At 34.7% G+C, this 19,054-nt stretch overlaps 2 protein-coding genes across 2 annotated transcripts; both read right to left on the bottom strand.

Moving 5' to 3' along the window:
- Nucleotides 1–187: 187 nt before the first annotated feature.
- Nucleotides 188–1,462, bottom strand: LOC128195455 (uncharacterized). The gene is made up of 5 exons (XM_052873111.1): nucleotides 1,454–1,462; nucleotides 1,096–1,347; nucleotides 659–1,004; nucleotides 479–595; nucleotides 188–198 (listed from the first exon to the last, which is right to left on the bottom strand). The coding sequence occupies exons 1-5, from the start codon at nucleotides 1,460–1,462 to the stop codon at nucleotides 188–190; spliced, it is 735 nt and encodes a 244-aa protein (XP_052729071.1).
- Nucleotides 1,463–12,673: 11,211 nt separating this feature from the next.
- On the bottom strand, nucleotides 12,674–16,036 carry LOC108333693 (homeobox-leucine zipper protein HDG11-like). The gene is made up of 10 exons (XM_017569171.2): nucleotides 15,915–16,036; nucleotides 15,701–15,818; nucleotides 15,423–15,611; nucleotides 14,841–15,329; nucleotides 14,666–14,758; nucleotides 14,356–14,565; nucleotides 14,083–14,266; nucleotides 13,739–14,007; nucleotides 13,557–13,646; nucleotides 12,674–13,417 (listed from the first exon to the last, which is right to left on the bottom strand). The coding sequence occupies exons 1-10, from the start codon at nucleotides 16,034–16,036 to the stop codon at nucleotides 13,034–13,036; spliced, it is 2,148 nt and encodes a 715-aa protein (XP_017424660.1). The 3' UTR covers nucleotides 12,674–13,033.
- Between the last annotated feature and the right edge of the window lie 3,018 nt (nucleotides 16,037–19,054).

The raw sequence follows: 19,054 nt of genomic DNA, 5'->3' as shown, positions 1-19,054 counted from the left end.
ACCCGACGCAAGCTCCCTAACATCTTGATGATGCAAGTACAATGGGATCTGAGTTTCTCTTCCAAATGTAGTAGAATCCCAGTGTACATTCATCGGCACATTTGAAATGATTTTAGCGAGCTCGTCTAACGCACCAAGAGGGTCATCCTCAGATAAATGAGTCTTCTTCGGTGGAGGACTTCCCTCTTTACCTATCTGCTGTTAAATGCAAAAATGGTTATGTTATAACGTCAATTAGAAGTAAATATTAAAATTGAGAAGTATATAGTACAAGTGTTTACCGGGGGATTAGATACATCACCAACCAAATGTCTAGGCCAGGCGACAAAGGACTTAAATGCTTCTTCCACAGTGAAGAACTCATCTGTAGGCACAGGAAGAACGACATCCACTATGACAACTTCATCCACCGTGACCTTGACCTCATCTTCTGAAAGTTGTACACCATGCACTAAAGTGGCTGTCTCATAAACTGTACCACGAGCCACTAGCACGGTCCCAGTATCAGAAAGAATAAATAACTGACATGGACGAGTTTCATCCATGTCGTCCCCTGGGGCACCGGAAGCTGAACAACTTCCTTTACCGCTTCTACCTGTCAAATTAAATGTTAGGTTATGCAAAAAGTAAATTAGTTACCAAAAATAAATAAGTTTACCTGTAGGGGGCACAACATGTTCCGCTACAGGAGATGGCGGAGGACGATTGCCATAATCCTCATAATGCTGCTGGAACTGGCGCGCAACCATTTCAGCAACTTCATCATACAACTCTGCTCGAACCTTCTTTGTGATCTCCTGCGTCATCTCTTTTCTTATTTCCTCCTTCATCTTTTCGTATGAATATGGACGCGAGGAAGACCCAAAAAACTGTCGTATGCCTATGCCAGTCCCAGCACCACGCACTCGTCCTGGGTGCTCAGGTCGTCCAATAGCTGTGGCAAGAATATCTTGACGACCTTCTTGTGTGAATTGACCTTGGGAGCTCTGCTCAACCAAGGAGTCCTGTCACATAACAAAAGTTCAAAATCATTAGAAAAATCTATGTAATATATATAACAAAATTAATGTAAAAATATAAGGAATGACATCTTACAATTCTTTCAGATATTTCTCTGGCAGACTCGGAAGTGTAGGAGCCCGATGGTCTTATACGGGCTAACTTCCACTTCTCGTGCCGAGATGGTGGTGAAGGAGGAGGAGGAGGGTCACAACCCTCAGAAAGTGGAAGTCTGCTATCTGACTTCTGCTTCATTATTTTTTCTTCAAGCTTCCTATATCCACCACGAGACAGTATGTGTGGATTTTTATTCTGAGCGCTTATTCCCTGTGCTTTTGACCTTTTTTCCTGTGACAATATGAAACAATTGTCATAATATAGAACTATGAATGATGAATTGAATGATTTTACTGTACTTACCTGCCACGCCTCGGATGAACGAAGCTCTACAAACTGACGCCATGTTGTTTCGTCAATTGCTGAATATTTGGAACATGGATTTTCATTACTTTTTGGTCCAAATATATATCTAGACGTCAATTTTGTCTTAAACCCTCGAAATCTTTCTGCAATTGCAGATAAACACTTATTCCTTAAGCTCTCGATGTTTGGCATATCAAATGTTATCTGCAACAAAGAAAGTAATAACCTTATATCAATACAGATTTATCAATATAATGAATATAGAAGATGGAGCAATATTGCTTAACTTACCAATAGATCTTGCCAGATGAGATTCCGATCAGCCTCAGAAACATGGTCAAAGGATGGAGTAAGTATAGAAATACGATCACGTGCCAATACTCCAAGGTAAGACCTAAATACATCTGCATTTGGGCCAGATGCAACTCCAGTGACCACGTCAATAATGATAGGTGTCCTCTCACCTGTATTTCTTCTAAGTATAAGCTGTCGTAACCTCGTTGCTCCTCTCGTCCGTCTAGAAGTGGTGGGGACTTCATCGCCTGACGAATGAGGTGACTCAGCCATATATCTGTCACAATAAATAAGATGATATATAAATAAAGCACTTATAAAATAACATATTATTTAACAATTGCCATAAATATTTACACAAACATGAAATTCATACATAATCATATGGATTGGTCATATATATATTCCCTCATTGTGATCTTCTCGTATTGCTTGTATGTCATCAATTAGAGGGTCGTCATCCAAATTTATTGTCGTTTTAAATGGATGGCTGTCAGCGATATGAAGATTACTTATATTCTCTTCTTTATCTTCAATTTGCCTTTTTCCTTGGAGAGCAACATACCAATGGTCAGACGCAGGATCTTTGACATAAAAAACCTGACTTGCTTGATATGCCATGATGAACGGTTCGTCTCTATAACCAACCTTTCGAAAATCAACAAGTGTCATACCAGATTCATCTATTTTGACACCACTCTTATTGTCTACCCACTTACATTTGAAGAGTGCAACGGAAAACTTAGTGTAATCAACTTCAAATATCTCTTCAATTCTACCATAGTATCTCATGGATCCAACTATAGGATTTTGATCTTTGGATGTTGAAAACTGTAGTGACTCAGCTTCTAGACTGACGCCACTATTTTGTACTGTGCTTTTATCATCCAAAGTCTTTGTATAGAATGTGCAATTATTAATTTCGTAGCCTGTACAACATACAACATCAAACTTCAAGCCATTTGCTAACCACAACAAAGTCTCAGAGGACCGTGATTCTTTCGAAACTTCAGATTTGAACCAGGACAAGAATGTTCTGTTATGCTCCATCAACTGCCATTTCTCTGATTGTCGTGGATAGTTGTCCCTTACAACGGCTTTGTGTGCTTCCAAAAATGGGATCACTTCATCTGTGTTGTTTAATATGTACAAATGTGCTTGCATCAATTCTTCACGACTTTTCGTCACCACATTCACACCTCGGATGCTTTTACTTGTAGAATATCTACTCAACCATGATGTCCGAGGGACTCCTATCGGATTTGCTTTAGTCATATACTCAGAGCAAAACTCAATACTTTCTTCAGCAATATATCTTTCAATCATCGAACCTTCTGGACGATATTGATTTTTGACGTACCCTTTCAAAATCTTCATATAACGCTCAATAGGATACATCCATCTTAAGTATACTGGTCCACACAACTTTATTTCTCTGACCAAATGAACAAGTAAATGCACCATGATGTCAAAAAAGGATGGAGGGAAAAACATTTCTAGTTGACACAAGATGATGATAATTTCGCTTTGAAGTTCATCTAACTTTGTAGGATCGATGACTTTACTACAAATTGACGAGAAAAATGAGCACAATCGAGTTATGGTAAGCCTAACTTTTTTGGGCAAAATTCCACGAATTGCCACTGGTAACAACTGTTGCATTAAGACGTGGCAATCGTGAGACTTCAGTCCAACAAGCTTTAAGTCCTGCATTGACACTAAGCTCTTGAAATTTGAAGAGTATCCTTGTGGTACCTTGATACTCTTTAAACAAAGACAAAAACTTATCTTCTCTTGTTTGGACATTGTGTAACATGCAGGGGGCAAATAAGTACGTTTACCAATCTCTCTTGGTGCCAACTCTTCTCGGATCTTCATGTCAACCAAATCCAAACGCGCATTCACTCCATCTTTTGTTTTTCCCTGGATGTTTAGTAGTGTACCAATCAAGCTATCACAGACATTTTTCTCAACATGCATGACATCTATGCAATGTCTAACATCTAACTTTGACCAATATGGAAGATCAAAGAATATTGATTTCTTCTTCCAAGGGGTCGTTACAGAAGACTTCTTCGACGTTTTCCCAAATATATGATGTACTTTATTAACTTTCTCAGCAACTTCAAGTCCAGTAAGTGGAATGGGTGCATTGTCTTTCTCTTGTTCTCCATTGAATGCTTTCTTTAACCTTCGATATGGATGATTAGATTGTAAAAATCGCCGATGACGCATATACACTGTCTTCCTTCCGTGTTTTAATTGTTGAGCTGCAGTGTTTTCTTCACATATAGGACATGCTTTATGACCCTTCACACTGTACCCCGACAAATTACCGTAAGCTGGGAAGTCATTAATGGTGCAAAATAACATGGCATGCATCATGAAAGTTTCTGAAGCAAAGGCATCAAATATTTCAACCCCATCAACCCACAACAACTTCAAGTCTTCAACTAGTGGCCTTAGATAAACATCAATGTCATTTCCAGGCTGCTTTGGACCAGATATCAACATTGACAACATCATGTACTTTCTTTTCATGCACAATCCAGTAGATAAGTTGTAAATTATCAGTATAACGGGCCAACAACTGTGATTGGTACTTAAATTACCAAATGGATTCATTCCATCAGTAGCTAAGCCAAACCTAAGATTTCTACATTCTTCACCAAATTGGGGGAATTCTTGATCAATAATTTTCCATTGCTTTGAATCAGCTGGATGACGAAGCAGCCCATCAGTTGTTCTCTCATCTGCATGCCATCTTAGGTTTTTAGCGTCTTTGGGATTCGCGAACAAACGCTTAAGTCTGGCAACTAGTGGAAGGTACCAAACTACTTTCAAAGCAGAACCATTCTTTTCTGTGTGACCACCATCTTCACCGTTGTTTTTTGACTTGTATCGTGATAACCCACACTTTGGACACTTTATCAAAACTTCATTCTCATTCCTATATAATATGCAATCATTCGGACATGCATGTATCCGTTTATATTCCATACCCATCGGACAAAGAATTTTTTTTGCATCATAATTACGATTGGGTAACGTATTTCCATCTGGCAGCATTTCATTCAACAACGACAACAATTCTGTAAAACTCTTATCACTCCATCCATTGCTCGCCTTTAAATTCATGAGCCTTAACACCGCTGACAACCGTGTGAACTTAGTTGAACCCGCATACAAAGGAGTCTCCGCATCAGTGGACATCGTTTCATACACATGTGCTTGGGCAAAAGCTTCTGCACCAACATCGCAGATCATGTCCTCTAAGTTGTCTTCTTCTGCTTGATCTTCCATATCCATTGTGGAATCATAAACATTTTCAGTTTGAGAGACAGTTGGAAAGTCTGTTAATTCGCCATGCCATATCCATGTTGTATAACTTCGTATGAAACCATCACAGATAAGATGTTCCCTAATATCACTTGCGTTCAACTTCCTCCCATTCAAACAGTTCACACATGGACATCTGAACTTCACTTCATTATCATCACTTGTACTCGCATTACGTTGCGCAAACTCTATAAATTCTTCTACCCCTCTCTCGTACTCAGTGCTGATGCGTGGTAAATTAATCCACCCTCTATCCGTACGCATCTTTACTGAAATTGTTTACACAATTTCAATCATCTTGAATGATCACTTTGATCGTGTTTGTATTCAAGGTGTGACCCTATCCCATTCAAGAAGATTCACTTTTTTTAGTTTATTAAACATATCAATTTTAAACAACATATCTCATATTTCACGAAATTTTGCCAGCATTTCGCATTGGTCTTCAGGTTACACGAAATGAAAGTGATTATAAATCACAATCAAATATGCACCCGAAGATCAATACAAAACACACCGACAAATTTTCGTGAAATTTAAGAAATGTATATTAAAATTGATATGTTATAATAAACTATGAAAAAGTTATTACTCTTCTTAAACTGTCCAACCGGACAATTCAAGATTCAATACTGTAAATTATTATTACCATCTCCTCTATTTTCATTTGTAAAAAGTATGTTTGTTCAAAAAATCTGGAGATAGTAAATAATTTTTGTATTGAATCTCAAACGGGAAACTAAGGCTAATTCACAACAACAATATATATTCAAGCAAACAAATAATTACATACGCAACATGTAATATATTCAACCAAACAATATATTCAACCAAGAGTAAATAATGTCATTTCAATTAACTTTAGGGTTTAGATACTTGAGTTTATTTCACTTGTTTACAACATGTTTCTCAAACCTTATTTGAATATTGTTTAAATTAACGTATCTCCCTTCCTTCCATCTAAAACCCAACAAGTCTTTTTTTTTTTAAATTTCTTTCTTGTTATTTATTCTAAACTAAACTTACGATATTTTAAGCGAATGGTGTTGTTACATATTATGTTGTATTGTTTAGTTTTATTTGATGAAAGATATGTAGAAAAGTTTTATATTAGAATGGAATGGATTGATTTTCTAATATATAGGTATAGGTTAGACAACTTGTCTATTAAACAAGTTGAAACTAAATTAGAAGCAAATTGATTTGTAATTTTTATATATAATTAAAAATATTGAATTTTTACAAACTTTTTTAAGAAATATATTTCTAAATTGATTTTGAATGGATTGTATTTAATTTTATTTTGAAGGGAGGTGTATTATTTAATTTTAAAATCTAAACTGAAAATATAGAAAATTACAAGTGGGGTATCTTTTTTTTATTTGTACTCTGACGTTTAAAGCTATTTCCTTCAGAATAATGTTATGTTACGTAATGCAAGTTTCTGGCCATTGCGTTAGTACAGGGCTGTTAGATTCTATTTATTAATAATTTTATATTTCTTATTTATTTCGTTATTCTATAAGCTAAATATGAAATTTATTTTCAATAGTCCCTTAAAAAGAGATTTCGTTATTCTATGTTTGCTGCTTATTTACTGCTAATTATTTTCATCTACATTAATGCTATTCTAGTAAACTGTTTAGAGCTTATTTATTTCGTTATTCTATGTTTGAGGGAGAGTGAACGTCAATTGGGACTTAAGTTGTCATTCCTTTGTTTTTTAACTGCAATCATGATATATTAATTTCGTTCTTTTTTTTCTAACTGCACTTATGACAGCAAGATTATAGCCTCTAAATAATATAAATTAGTGTCCCTATATAGTTGTATACTTTTAGTCCACCTTCTTATTATCAGAAAATAGCTTTTAGTTTTTTAATCTCCTTTTACAAGTGTGATCAGAATTCTTTTACTTGTTCATTCTTCATTTGATGCAGACAATTTATGAGGTGACGTTCTTGTATAATGCTTTTTAGGGAGTTAACTTTTGTATATTGTTGCAGGCTTGCCGGAGAGCCTTGGAGTTACGTACGAGAAAGTTTCAAAGAAATGCAACATATCTGAAGCACCAACTTTCTTGGAAGTATGCCTTTCACCATATATTATCTTTGTTGTTACCATGATATACCTATAGAATTGGTGAGCTTCAAGTTAGGGAAGGATCAACCGAGAGATATTGTCATACCAATGAAAGAGTCAAGAATTTATGTCTCTTTGTATTAGATCTGATCTAGTTGACAACCCATGTCTTCAAATCGTGTTCTGTTAAATATAATATGATTTACGTTTCCAAAGCTTGGAACCTTTTTTTCCGAATAAATCAAAAGAGATAGAGATTAGACATGGTGTCTACGATACTTATCTAACAGAGTTGACCACCGGAGTCTTCAAATTCTCATTAAACTAATAATGTTTTTCATTTGTTCAAAGTGTGAAAATTCTACACCGACAGTCCATGCCTACTGCATTTTTAAAATAAATCTGTATCAAAATTTGGGATTAAGCTTTTATCATGATCCAACATGAAGATAGTTAAAATTGATTTTATGGAAGGAAAAAACATGGTTTTGTTATTTTTATTTTATTCTGAAATTAAAAGGAAAATGGTTTAACAATGGCATGATCCTGCTAGAAGGCAGGAATAGAGGGACAGAGAAATGGTCTGTCTATACAGTTAATGTCAACGGAATGTTTCTTCTTTATGTTATTTTAATGTGTAAGAGTAAGGGGACCAATTAGCAGAAAAGTCAGGAATAGTTTACCTTCATAAAATATAAGTTTGAAAGTTTGCAAAGATACCAAACTTGGTTGCACAATGCATGCAACGTTAGAAGCAGCTCCACAGGGAAGTGTGGAATTGCAATGGAGGCTTCCTACCCTGTTAAGTATGGTCTAAACTCTGCAGTTCCTAGTTCAGCTTACCAAATTGCAGCTCAGGAAGTTCTGCAGAAGGCAAAACTTGAATTGGAAAATTGGTAACTCAGAATTGAAGTTCTATGTGTGAATGGGACAATGAAGATATTGTTCTGTGTGTGAATGGGAAAGTTCCAATGTCGATTTTGTGTGCCTATACAGTTGGAATGAGTTGTGCTATCAGCCTTGACATTGTTATTATTTACATTTCTAGCTTTTCCCCGTGTGAGTGAAGTTTCATGTCTTTACATTTAGAAAGGAAAGTCAGTTTGTTTACTAATTTCACAATTGTTTTGTGCTTCTTTGGCTTGAGCTTGAGAAATGAATTGACAGCAATCTAGATCTAGAATTTGTATATCCGTCTGTTCCAAAATAATTAGATGATTTTAGAAGGAAGGTTGTCTTTTCTTAAAGCTGTGAACTGCAATATAGCTTATGTTTCAAGTATGTTAAACTTTGAACTGCTTTTTTCTTGTGGAGGGGGGAATTAACTATTGCATGGTTAGTCTGTCACTTCCAACAAAATTAAAAAAATCAACTCAACCAATACATACAATTTGATTCTCTTCCAGAAACAACAATTATTATCAGCAAGAAACAACAATTATTATCAGCAAAAATACAATCAACTAACCTCAATGTAGATAGGAAGAATGAAACAGCGTTGGAGGCAGTACCCGCGGAGGCAGCAGTGGCGGAGGAAGCACCGGCAAGCGAGAGCACTGGCAGAAGCAGTGGCGGAGACCGGCGACGTACCAATGACAGCAGCAGTGGCGGAGGAAACACCGGCAGGCCAACGGTGACGCGTAGGTGAAGGGCGGAGGCGCGGCCAACAACGAGGCCTGAATGCGCGAGCACTGGCAGCAGTAGTGGCGGAGGTACACCGGCGAGGCACCAAGGCGAAGAGAGGCGAGTCAAGGGGAGCAATGGAGGTTCTGCGGCGAGGAGGAAAGTGAAGAAAAAACAGGTACGAGGAAGAAGAAGAAGCTGTCGCGATTCGAAAATATGAAATTGAGATACGACCTCGGTTACCGATACAACCGAAGTCATATCACCATATTGCCTCGGTTAAAAGCATCAACGGTGTAGAACATGTGAAGAATCGACCTCGGTTCACAGATTAACCGAGGCCCTACGAGTTCCAGCAGTTGAACAGGCGCGTAGTAGCAGTTGGTGCATGCAGTTTTGGCCTCGGTTTGTAGGCCAGCCGAAGCAATAAGCTACTATTTAGGCACCGGTTGTTTCTCAACCGAAGCCCTAGAGGCAACTCAACAGGCGCGTATCAGCATTGGATAGGTAGTTGCAGGTGGTTTAGGCATCGGTTTCTAGCTGACCGAAGCAATTGGGTGGTGTTTAGGCATCGGTTCCTGGGACAACCGAGGCAGTAGCATGTCTTTTAGGCTTCGGGTTCTGAGCAGAACCGAGGCAGTAGCTCGTGGTCAGACTTTTCAGTCTTACCAGACTGAGCATTAGCAGGCGTATAGGCCTCGGTTTGGCAGTGAACCGAGGCAGTAGCCTGTTGTCTGATTTTCAGCTGAACAGCAGGGTTGTATAGGCCACGGTTGTGTCGGAACCGAGGCAGTATCTGTGTTCCAAAACGGGTTGATTAATGACCGATGTATATAACGTGTTACGCTTCGGTTTTCGTATAACCGAGACGTATAATGGGCGTCAAAATCCAATTTTTTTACTAGTGTAACTAATATTACGAGAATGAAGATATTAATTATTATAATATAATATTAACAAAGGTGGTGTCAAGACAAATATTTAAAGAAAAAATATTTTAATTAAGATACCAACTTTTCTTTTCATAAGTTTACAAAAAATAAAAATGCGATGCACTATCAAATAAACAATGCACACAAATATATACTAATAATGTAACATTTTATTTTATTTAAGCATATAATAAAATAAAAACTTTATAATAATATTCTATTCCGTGTATAAAATATATTAATATAATTATTTAAATAATATTTTAAAAATATGATATTTATACAATCATACTAAATTAACAAAGTTATGTATCAAAATTACTCATATTCATAACTCTACCTTGGCTATCTCTTGAAGTACTTCTGCACTTATATCTTTATAAAGATAAAAAAAATAAAACGGTAAATTAATTTGAAAAGAAATATCATATATTAACAAAAGATGTTCTATCACAATAAAATGTGTGTCCAACAACCATATAAAAATAAACCATATAATCTAAAAATAAACCATATAATCTAAGATATTTTATAAACTCAATTATATGGATAAATACATTTAATGTCAAAATCATTAGAGACATTTGATGGCCTTTATTGCTCTACAAAATTATTGCCAATGAGTTTCACTCTATCACTCACAAGGTTAATCTTGTTCGCGTTAGGATCTCCTCCTACTCTCACAACATAACTCATTTTACTCTATATGAATGTGAATGGTTAATAGAGTATCATGATATTTTATTGAATTCATACATCAATACATACACTAAAGAAGTCATACAATAATAAGATTTACCCCTATGAAATTTCTTTTTAATTTCATCGACTCATATATCTACTACTACATTTTCAACGTCAATTATATACACCATGAAAACCATTAACAACAATAATATTAAACATTAGAACCACTAAAATCAGATAAAAACAACAACAATTAGTGTATGAAAATACACAATAAAACTGGTGATCAACAGTAACAAGGCGCCCTCAGCGCTAAATCTCATAGGGGCTCATTATCAAGGGAGCGTTCAGTGGCACAAACTAGTACTCAATGTTGACAACCCTTGGATCTATGTGATTTGAGAACGCTCAACAGTGAAAACTAGCACTCAACATTAGGATCACTAAAGCTCATTGACTTGAGCACTCAACAATAGGAACCACAACTTAACATCCTATCATCGAAAATGTCATTGACTTGAGATTTTAAACTTGACACTCAGCACCACTATGATACTGCTCAACGCCATGGCAACAAATTTCTAAATTGCAATATTTTAGATTACTCAACTACATAAATTAGTATTTTTCACTCTTTCTTGACTTTTAGTTGTTTCAAAACATTTTCTAACTAGTACCAATCTATCCAATTGGGCATTCCAAAATTCTCTCAATCATTAACATCATATAAACCATCAAATCCAAGACAACACAATTATGCACAAATCAAATACATAAGTTACACGAATCAACAAACTTACATTATCAACAAACACAACATTTATTTACAACTTAAGCTTCCACACACAATAAATTTCCAATCAACAAAATACAACAATAAAACATGTATAACAACACAAATTGAACTTTCCTCACCTATAAAACACCTCAAACAACTCTAGATCACAAGAACAATCAAGACATATCATTATAATCACTGATCAACAAAAACTCATATTGATAACTTAAACGACACATGCAACCTAAAGAAAACTGCATGCAAGAACAAAATGGACTGGACCAAGAGAAAATGACATAAAACTAACTTACGCAAACGGAGAAACTAATCAATATAGATTGAAAAGTTCGCCACAAAAATCATGTTTATAGTCTCAAATATTCAATTAGATATGAACAATGAATGAGAAAGAGAAGAAAGAAGTCACATAACTATAGAAAAATAATTTATAAAAAGATTGTATATTTTAAAATAATGAAACTCGTTTATAAAAAAAAAAATTATATTAAACTATTTTAATATTAAAATAATCGAGTTTTACTGTTTTTATATCACTATCAATTGTAAAATATCATTTTTTTAATTCTTTAAAAATTATTAATAAAATAGTTTATTATTAAAAATATGATAATTATTTTATTCCATCAACTTTACTTACTAAATGAAGCTTAAATGTTATTATCTCCACTAATTTGATTAAAGAGATCTTTTATAAATTTAATTTAATGGATTAACCCTTTTTTTCCATTCAAGAAATGCCTTTATATTTTTTACTATAATACTAAAAGTTTAAATAAACCATCATTTCATATATATATATATATATATATATATATATATATATATATATTATTTAACGTTAAAAGTCAAAATTGATATAATATAATGTCATACTTATGGTTAAACTTCAATAAAATACAATTTCATTAATAAGAACAAACTTTTATAAACAATAAACACTAACAAATATACATTTTTCTCTAATGTTTAATACAAGAAATAAATAGATGTATTTTTTTTTCTTCATTATAAGTAACATGCACCCATTTTTAGATTCTATAATTATTATTTTTCCTTTATATCATTAATTTATAACCACACCCATGAACATTTGTTCTTAATGCATTTATTACTTAATATCAATATTTTTTAGTCCATTAAGTTAGGTACTAATTCTGCTTGTGGCGATTCTCTTCGATTTTGGTACATTTCTCCCCAAATAAACCATCTCCTAACATGTGAATCAAATAAAATATTACTTAATTATTTCTGGAAAACTTTCATAAACTACTCGTAATAATACTTTTTATCAACCAAATAAAATTAAGTTATTTCTGAGAACGTATATAAAAAATTTTACATTATTATTCTTATTATTCGTGAAAACATCCATTTCATGCAAACTTTTTTTCATCAGTTTATATTGGGAGAAAAAAAGAAAGGGTAATTAGTTATTACAACCAAAGGGATGTCAATACCCGAACCATACGCATATGGTGCGTTCTTGACTCTCTCCAAAAATTCTACTACTTTGAAACCTAATCACCAAAATAGGAAACAAATAAAGACCTCACCATAAAGCCAAAACAATGGTAGTTGATGAGAAATGTAAGGAAGCTAAAAGTTTGAAAGCAAATTAAAAAACAGCTAGCTCTACCACCTCCAACAGCTAGCAATAGTAAATGAGGAGTCTTGTGCCCCAGATAAGATGAGATGAGATGAGAGGGAATTCAAAGTTCCAACAAACCCAAGAAGTAGTAGAAGTAGACAATGATGTCTGAACCACCAGCGTATTTAAGGATGTATGGTAGAGGAATAAAAAAGAGGGATGAGCAGATTGATGAATGTTAGGAATCCAAGATCCAACAATGAAGAACTAGGTAGGACAACTCAATGAAGCCTTTATTTGCTGGACAGTGGAGCCAATGAGATTACAAACAGTTGTCACTTCCATATTCAACTTGGCAGATGGCGAGGAGCTCACTAGAATCTGAAATGCAACTGTGACTAGCGAACCCCCAGACCTTGCCTTGTTCCTGTTTGCGTTTGAACTGGTTGATGCTCCATCTCCTTCCTGCTCCGTCTCCCCATCTGGCAAAATGATAAACCCATTTGGTAGCAATGGAATGCACGAAGTGTCTTCACCACTCATTGCTATGTTGATCGATGGCAGATCAACCGGGCAATAAACCACAAGTGAACCAGACGAATCTATGCAGCTCTCTTGGAGTATTAACATGTTTTGACTCGTGTTGAAAGCCTACATAAATATATATATATATATATATATATATATATATATATATATATATATATGCCAATGATGGGATAAAAGTTAAACGAGAAAACATAGTTTGATCAAATGGGTCGGCAGGAAGGATAGGAAGAGATGGTCTTACTCGAAGAACTGATATGCTGTTACCAGCATTTTGACCATTGGTTATCTGGGCAACCTCTTGCACTGCATTACCGTTGGAAAGAACATCCCACTAAACGGACAACAAAAAAACTTTAAAAATCCTCTCCAAGAGGTCATATATTCAAATATGTCGAACAATTAATAACTTTGACTATTTTCAACCTGAGGTCTTTTTGTTTCATCCTTGAAGAAATTGAAGACAGTGTGTGGAGGGGTGGGGAGCCAAATGGTAGTGGCTGCACTTAGCACCACACCATTAGGTTGTCCAGGATTTGAGCTTTTGTGGACTGTGACTCTGATTAATATTTCATTCAACCCGGAGATTGTGGTCCATCGCCGGCCACTTGCAGTGCCAATGCTGCCACAAAAATTCGTGACCATCCTTTGAGCTAGTTTCATCATGCTCCTCTTGCCCTCGGCGGATGAAATTACTGAAATTTAAATCCCATGTTAATCCTAGAAAGTTAAACATTTATTACATTACAGAGATGTATTTATTTGTATACCTCCTCCAGGATTATCCACGGTTGAATCGGATGTAATCATCAGATATGTAAGTCTTTCACACATTCTCTGGAGAGTTGCAAGCCATCTTTCAGCGCCAAATGCCATCCCACTATAAATAAGATTTCTGTAAAGCCGATGAGGCAGAGTTTTGTCTTCGATCTCTACATGTTCAACCCAAGTAATCTACAGGACAGACAGCTTAAAATATTAACTGCAAATTTATGTAAAGGGTTTCTAGCCGACAATGACTTGACTTGTTTAATATGTTTTACCTTGGAATGCCCGTCCGGCATGTCTTGGATCAAGCAACCAGAAGGACGACGACGAGACCTAAAGTGCGGACCAAAATGGCTGTCTTGAGGAAAATCGTAAGAAACGTCCACCACTGCCCATGTACCTTTCTCAATTTGCTGGCAATAGCGAAGGAAGTAGAACTCCCGAGAAGAAACAAGGGGAGAAAGCACTTGCAACTCCGCATACATCTGAAAAGCAAGATAGAGAAAAAACAAAGCTGAATGCTTTGAAGGGAAACCGGTGTCAAACATTTATAAAATAAAAGTATATGCACCCAGTCCAAGTTACCAATTGCAAAGAACCACCCATCATCCCAGAAGATATGACTTGAATAGTCGTTGCAACTGAGACAATAGTGGGAAAAAGTTCCATCCACTTGTTCTGCAAAATCATTTGTGACAAATGAGCAACTCAGAAAGCTAAATAAGAGGCCTTCGGTACAGAAAGAGTGAGGGAAACATACTGGGTCCATAAACATGTCAACCAAAGCCAAACTATTCATTAATACGACTGCAGAATCTCGTGATGCCTCAAGGCGAAGATTAGGAGTCTTGGGGCGACTATTGGGCTTGGGGAAAATTCTATCGTAGGAATCAGAATTAAGGACATCTCTCCCATCGACGTTGGACTTGAGCCACAAGGGTTCATTTGTCTGCACCAGCCGAAGTAATTCTTCCATGGCATTGGAAGCAATCTCGGACATGAGGGACTTGTCCATGTCCGAAAGGTAAGGAGGCTGATAAGGAAAATTTGGCACAGAAGAGGAAGTCCCCGCAGAGAGAAGATCGAGATTAAGGGAAGGAGAAGGTGCAAGAACATGATCAACCATCGCTTGGTTTCCAAAACACGACATCGACAAGTCGAGAGACGATAAATGAATAGGCTGAACAGGAGGGAGCTGGGAAATTGGTCTTCCAATGTACTTGGCAGCAATGCTGGATACTCTATCAAGCTGAAAATTAAATTGTATTAATAATAACCAGCGATTGAAATGGAGATAAAAATTGGAGGAGTTATGATTTTGATGATACGAAATTCAAGAAACCTCTTCTTTGAGGTGAGCATTCTCTAATCGCAACTTTTGGTCGTCAAAATAGGAATCATCATTGAGGGGAGGGCCACCACAAGAGGGGCAGATAACATTTTTCAAAGCCTCTCTGATAGCTATGTTCTCGCAGCGTATCTTGTCATTGTCAGCCCGAAGAGTACAGTTGTCAGCTCTCTCGTGCTGGGCCTGATCCAGACAAGTCAATAATTTAGAATTGGAACAAAAGAAGCAAAGGGAGACATTGGAGACATGAAAACACATGAAAACATAGGTACCTTCATCTGGGTCCTCCTGTTCTGAAACCAGAACTTGATCTGTCGAGGGGCCAAGCCTAACTCTCTGCTTAACTGCAACCTTTGCTTCTCATCTGGATGGGGACACTCTCTGAACATTCTGAACAAAAGGCAAGAGAAGCGAAATGGTAGAAAAAAAGAAAGAAAAAAGAAAAGAAAAAGAAGTGTAAAACGAAGGAGGGTGATGGTGGCTTACGACTCAAGCCTCTGAATCTGGGTGGAAGTATGACGATGATAGCGCTTTCGCTTCTCCTGGGAATCGGAAGCATCGTGTTCCCCTGCAGACTGAGAGCCACCGCCTCCACTCCCATACTCCATTCTCAATTCAGCTCTTAGAAAGGCCTACAGGGACACCCCTCTGATGTAGGAATCAATGAATGTCTGTCTGTATAGTACACTACGTGTGTTGTCACTTCCAACCAACTAACTCTAACTCACTGCTCTTCCTCTTACTCTTGTTCGCTTAGTGTTGGAAGCAGGTTTCAAAGAAAGGAGGGAGAAGGTAGCGTTCAATTCTCTTAAGCCAAAACCAAAAGTGGTGAAATGAATGAGATGAGAATGGCATGCCCTTTACCACCTTTAAATTACCTCGCCGCTGCGCTCTTCTTTCTCCTTCTCACTCTTCTTTTTATCTTCCCACTTCCTCTCAATTATCAAATTTTTTTTTTATTTTTTATTTCTCTTATCTTTGGAAAATTATTACATCTCCGTTATACAATGTATATTGTTAAAATTTCAGAATTAATGTATGTTTATTTCACTTCCACCATCGTTGTTTCCCCTCAATATGTTTTGTTTTCTAATCATTGATTAGGTCAATAAAAATATTGTAAGCTTTCAAAATAAAAAGTGATATTATATATTTGATACACTTCTTTCAATTTTTATTTTCTTTAGTACTCATGCATTTTTAAAATATACCTTTAGATTTTGACTTAAATACAGTATTTATCCTTTTACTTCATATATATATATATATAATTTAAATATTCCAGTATCAGGATAAAATAATTTTAATTTCGTTCACATTTTTAAAAATATCTTGATATGTAAATAGTTCTTTTCACAATTATCACATGCTTACTCATCAGACCGGATTAATTAAGTAAAAAACGATTCATGCAAACAAAAATTGTGACGTTATTTAGATGTGAGAGAAATAGAGGAATTAAATCATAATATATGATAAAATTCAGGGACTAAATTTGGTGAATTAAAATTATATACATTATTATATTTTGATATTTGAAATGGAATAATATTGACAGAGAAGAAATTGGAAATTATAGGGCAGGATTATTTGTTGTGTATCACAAAATATTGTCCAAATTGAGAGGTAGTTACAGAATATTTATTTTATCCCTTCATGAATATTACCAAAACATCCAAATATAGATAACAAATCCCTCATTTTGCTTCCGTTTTTATTTGCCCTTCATTATGAATAACACAAAATAAAAACAGTGGAAATAAATTTGAAATCTTGACTAATTTTTGGCCTTACCTGTTTCTTTTTCTCTTCTTGGTTAACCATATGTTTTACTCCGCCATGACATTTTTTACATGCCAATACAGGAAAAGTACAAGACAGGGTTTTGGTATAAAAACAAGATTGGGTATCAGATATTTGCATTCAAGATTCTACAAATTTCTCTGTCTGCACATTCACTGCTAAATCTCAACTTACCAAAAATACATTATCAGATATACCAATACATGGTATGAACAAATCTACCAATCATTTTATCAATAATTCAGTTCAGATTTTTTCTTTCTCAAAATATTAATATTCAGTATGAACTCATTCTCTAGTCATACTTTTGCTATGTAAACATTGATAGTATCAAACGTTATTTTGGGTAAAATCAGGTATAGTATATTTTAAGTAACAAAAACAAAAATAAAACATACAAATTCGTATCATACGACAGTCCATATTCCCCTAAAAATGTAAATTTCATTGTATCGTGTTATTCTTAGACAATTTATACACAATTTTAATTTTGTTTGATAGAAGGTATTTTAAAAATTCGCAAGTAAATCATTACTTTACATTCTTTACTAAATGTTTAGTATAACAAAAAAATTAATACAATAAATTTAATTTCATTATTTTTTTTCAACTCTATTAAGGATTTTATTAAATGTAAAAGTTGCATGAAAATTAATATTATTAATTATTATATATTTATTTTGTAAGTTTTAAATATTATTACGTATCTTGTATGGAAGGAAGCAATTTTGTCTTTTAAGGGTTAAAAAGAAAATAAAAGACAATAGAACAATGGCTATTATAAGAGTTATGTAAAGAATTTTTCATTGATACTAATGCTACATGTTAAGATAGGAATATTTTCGTGGTTAGAGATAAATATGTAATTTTGTTTTGTTATTGATTAATTTTGTGAGTTGTCATTTTTGTGTATCTTACTTTAACTTAAGGTTGGGGTTGATGTGGAGTTACTTTCATATAATGATTTTATGTTATTTTTTTCTTTGAATTATGGTTAGTTAATTAGGAATTAGTCAATTGGCGTGGCTTAGTTAGGATTTGTGAATAAGGGTTTTTAATTCACGAGTTGTTAATAATTGTTAATAATTAAATATTAATTTGATGGTTTAAATGTATATCTTTATTGTAGGATGCCTTCACTGTCATAAGCTATCATAAGAAGAACTTTTAGTAGAGTATCATATCGTATAGAAACAACTATTATTTTGAAAATTGAAGAAGGAGGTGATGTTCGACGATGAAGATGTTCACAATGAAGAAGAGAACATGCAGAAGGTGATAATGGTGTTGAAACATGTGGGAAAGGTGATTTGAGAAAAAATGATGCATACGAAAAGAATGATATAAAGATGAAGATCGATAAATCAATTGTTTTAAGATTTTGAGTTAAAAAAAATATTAGTTTTTATACTCAATTCTTATTAATATTATATTTTTCTATAATGAACCTTTTTATCTATAAACCTAATGCATGGAGATAGAGAATATGATGTTGAAACACGTGAAGAAGAGATGCATAATATGGTAAGTTTATTGGCAAGTTCAAATATGTGGTTATGGAACATTATGTTTCAAATAGTAAAACAAGGTTTGAGAGAAATAAATTAGAGATGGTGAATGTGGTATGTAATCAATGTTATGGATTTAGTATACAAGTTTACTAGAGTTTTACATTTTTTTAGTATAGAGAAGTATAAGTGCAATAAAGTTTTTCCGAACAAAAATGTAAAATCCAAGTGGGTGGTAAGACAGATGTCGAATAGTTAAAACAAATAGAAAAATTACTGCAAACAAAATCATGAGCTACATTAGACAAAAGCTCT

Source organism: Vigna angularis, chromosome 1 (assembly GCF_016808095.1).
Source record: "Vigna angularis cultivar LongXiaoDou No.4 chromosome 1, ASM1680809v1, whole genome shotgun sequence".
NCBI classification, from domain to species: domain Eukaryota; kingdom Viridiplantae; phylum Streptophyta; class Magnoliopsida; order Fabales; family Fabaceae; genus Vigna; species Vigna angularis.
This window is presented reverse-complemented; position numbering and strand designations above follow the sequence as displayed.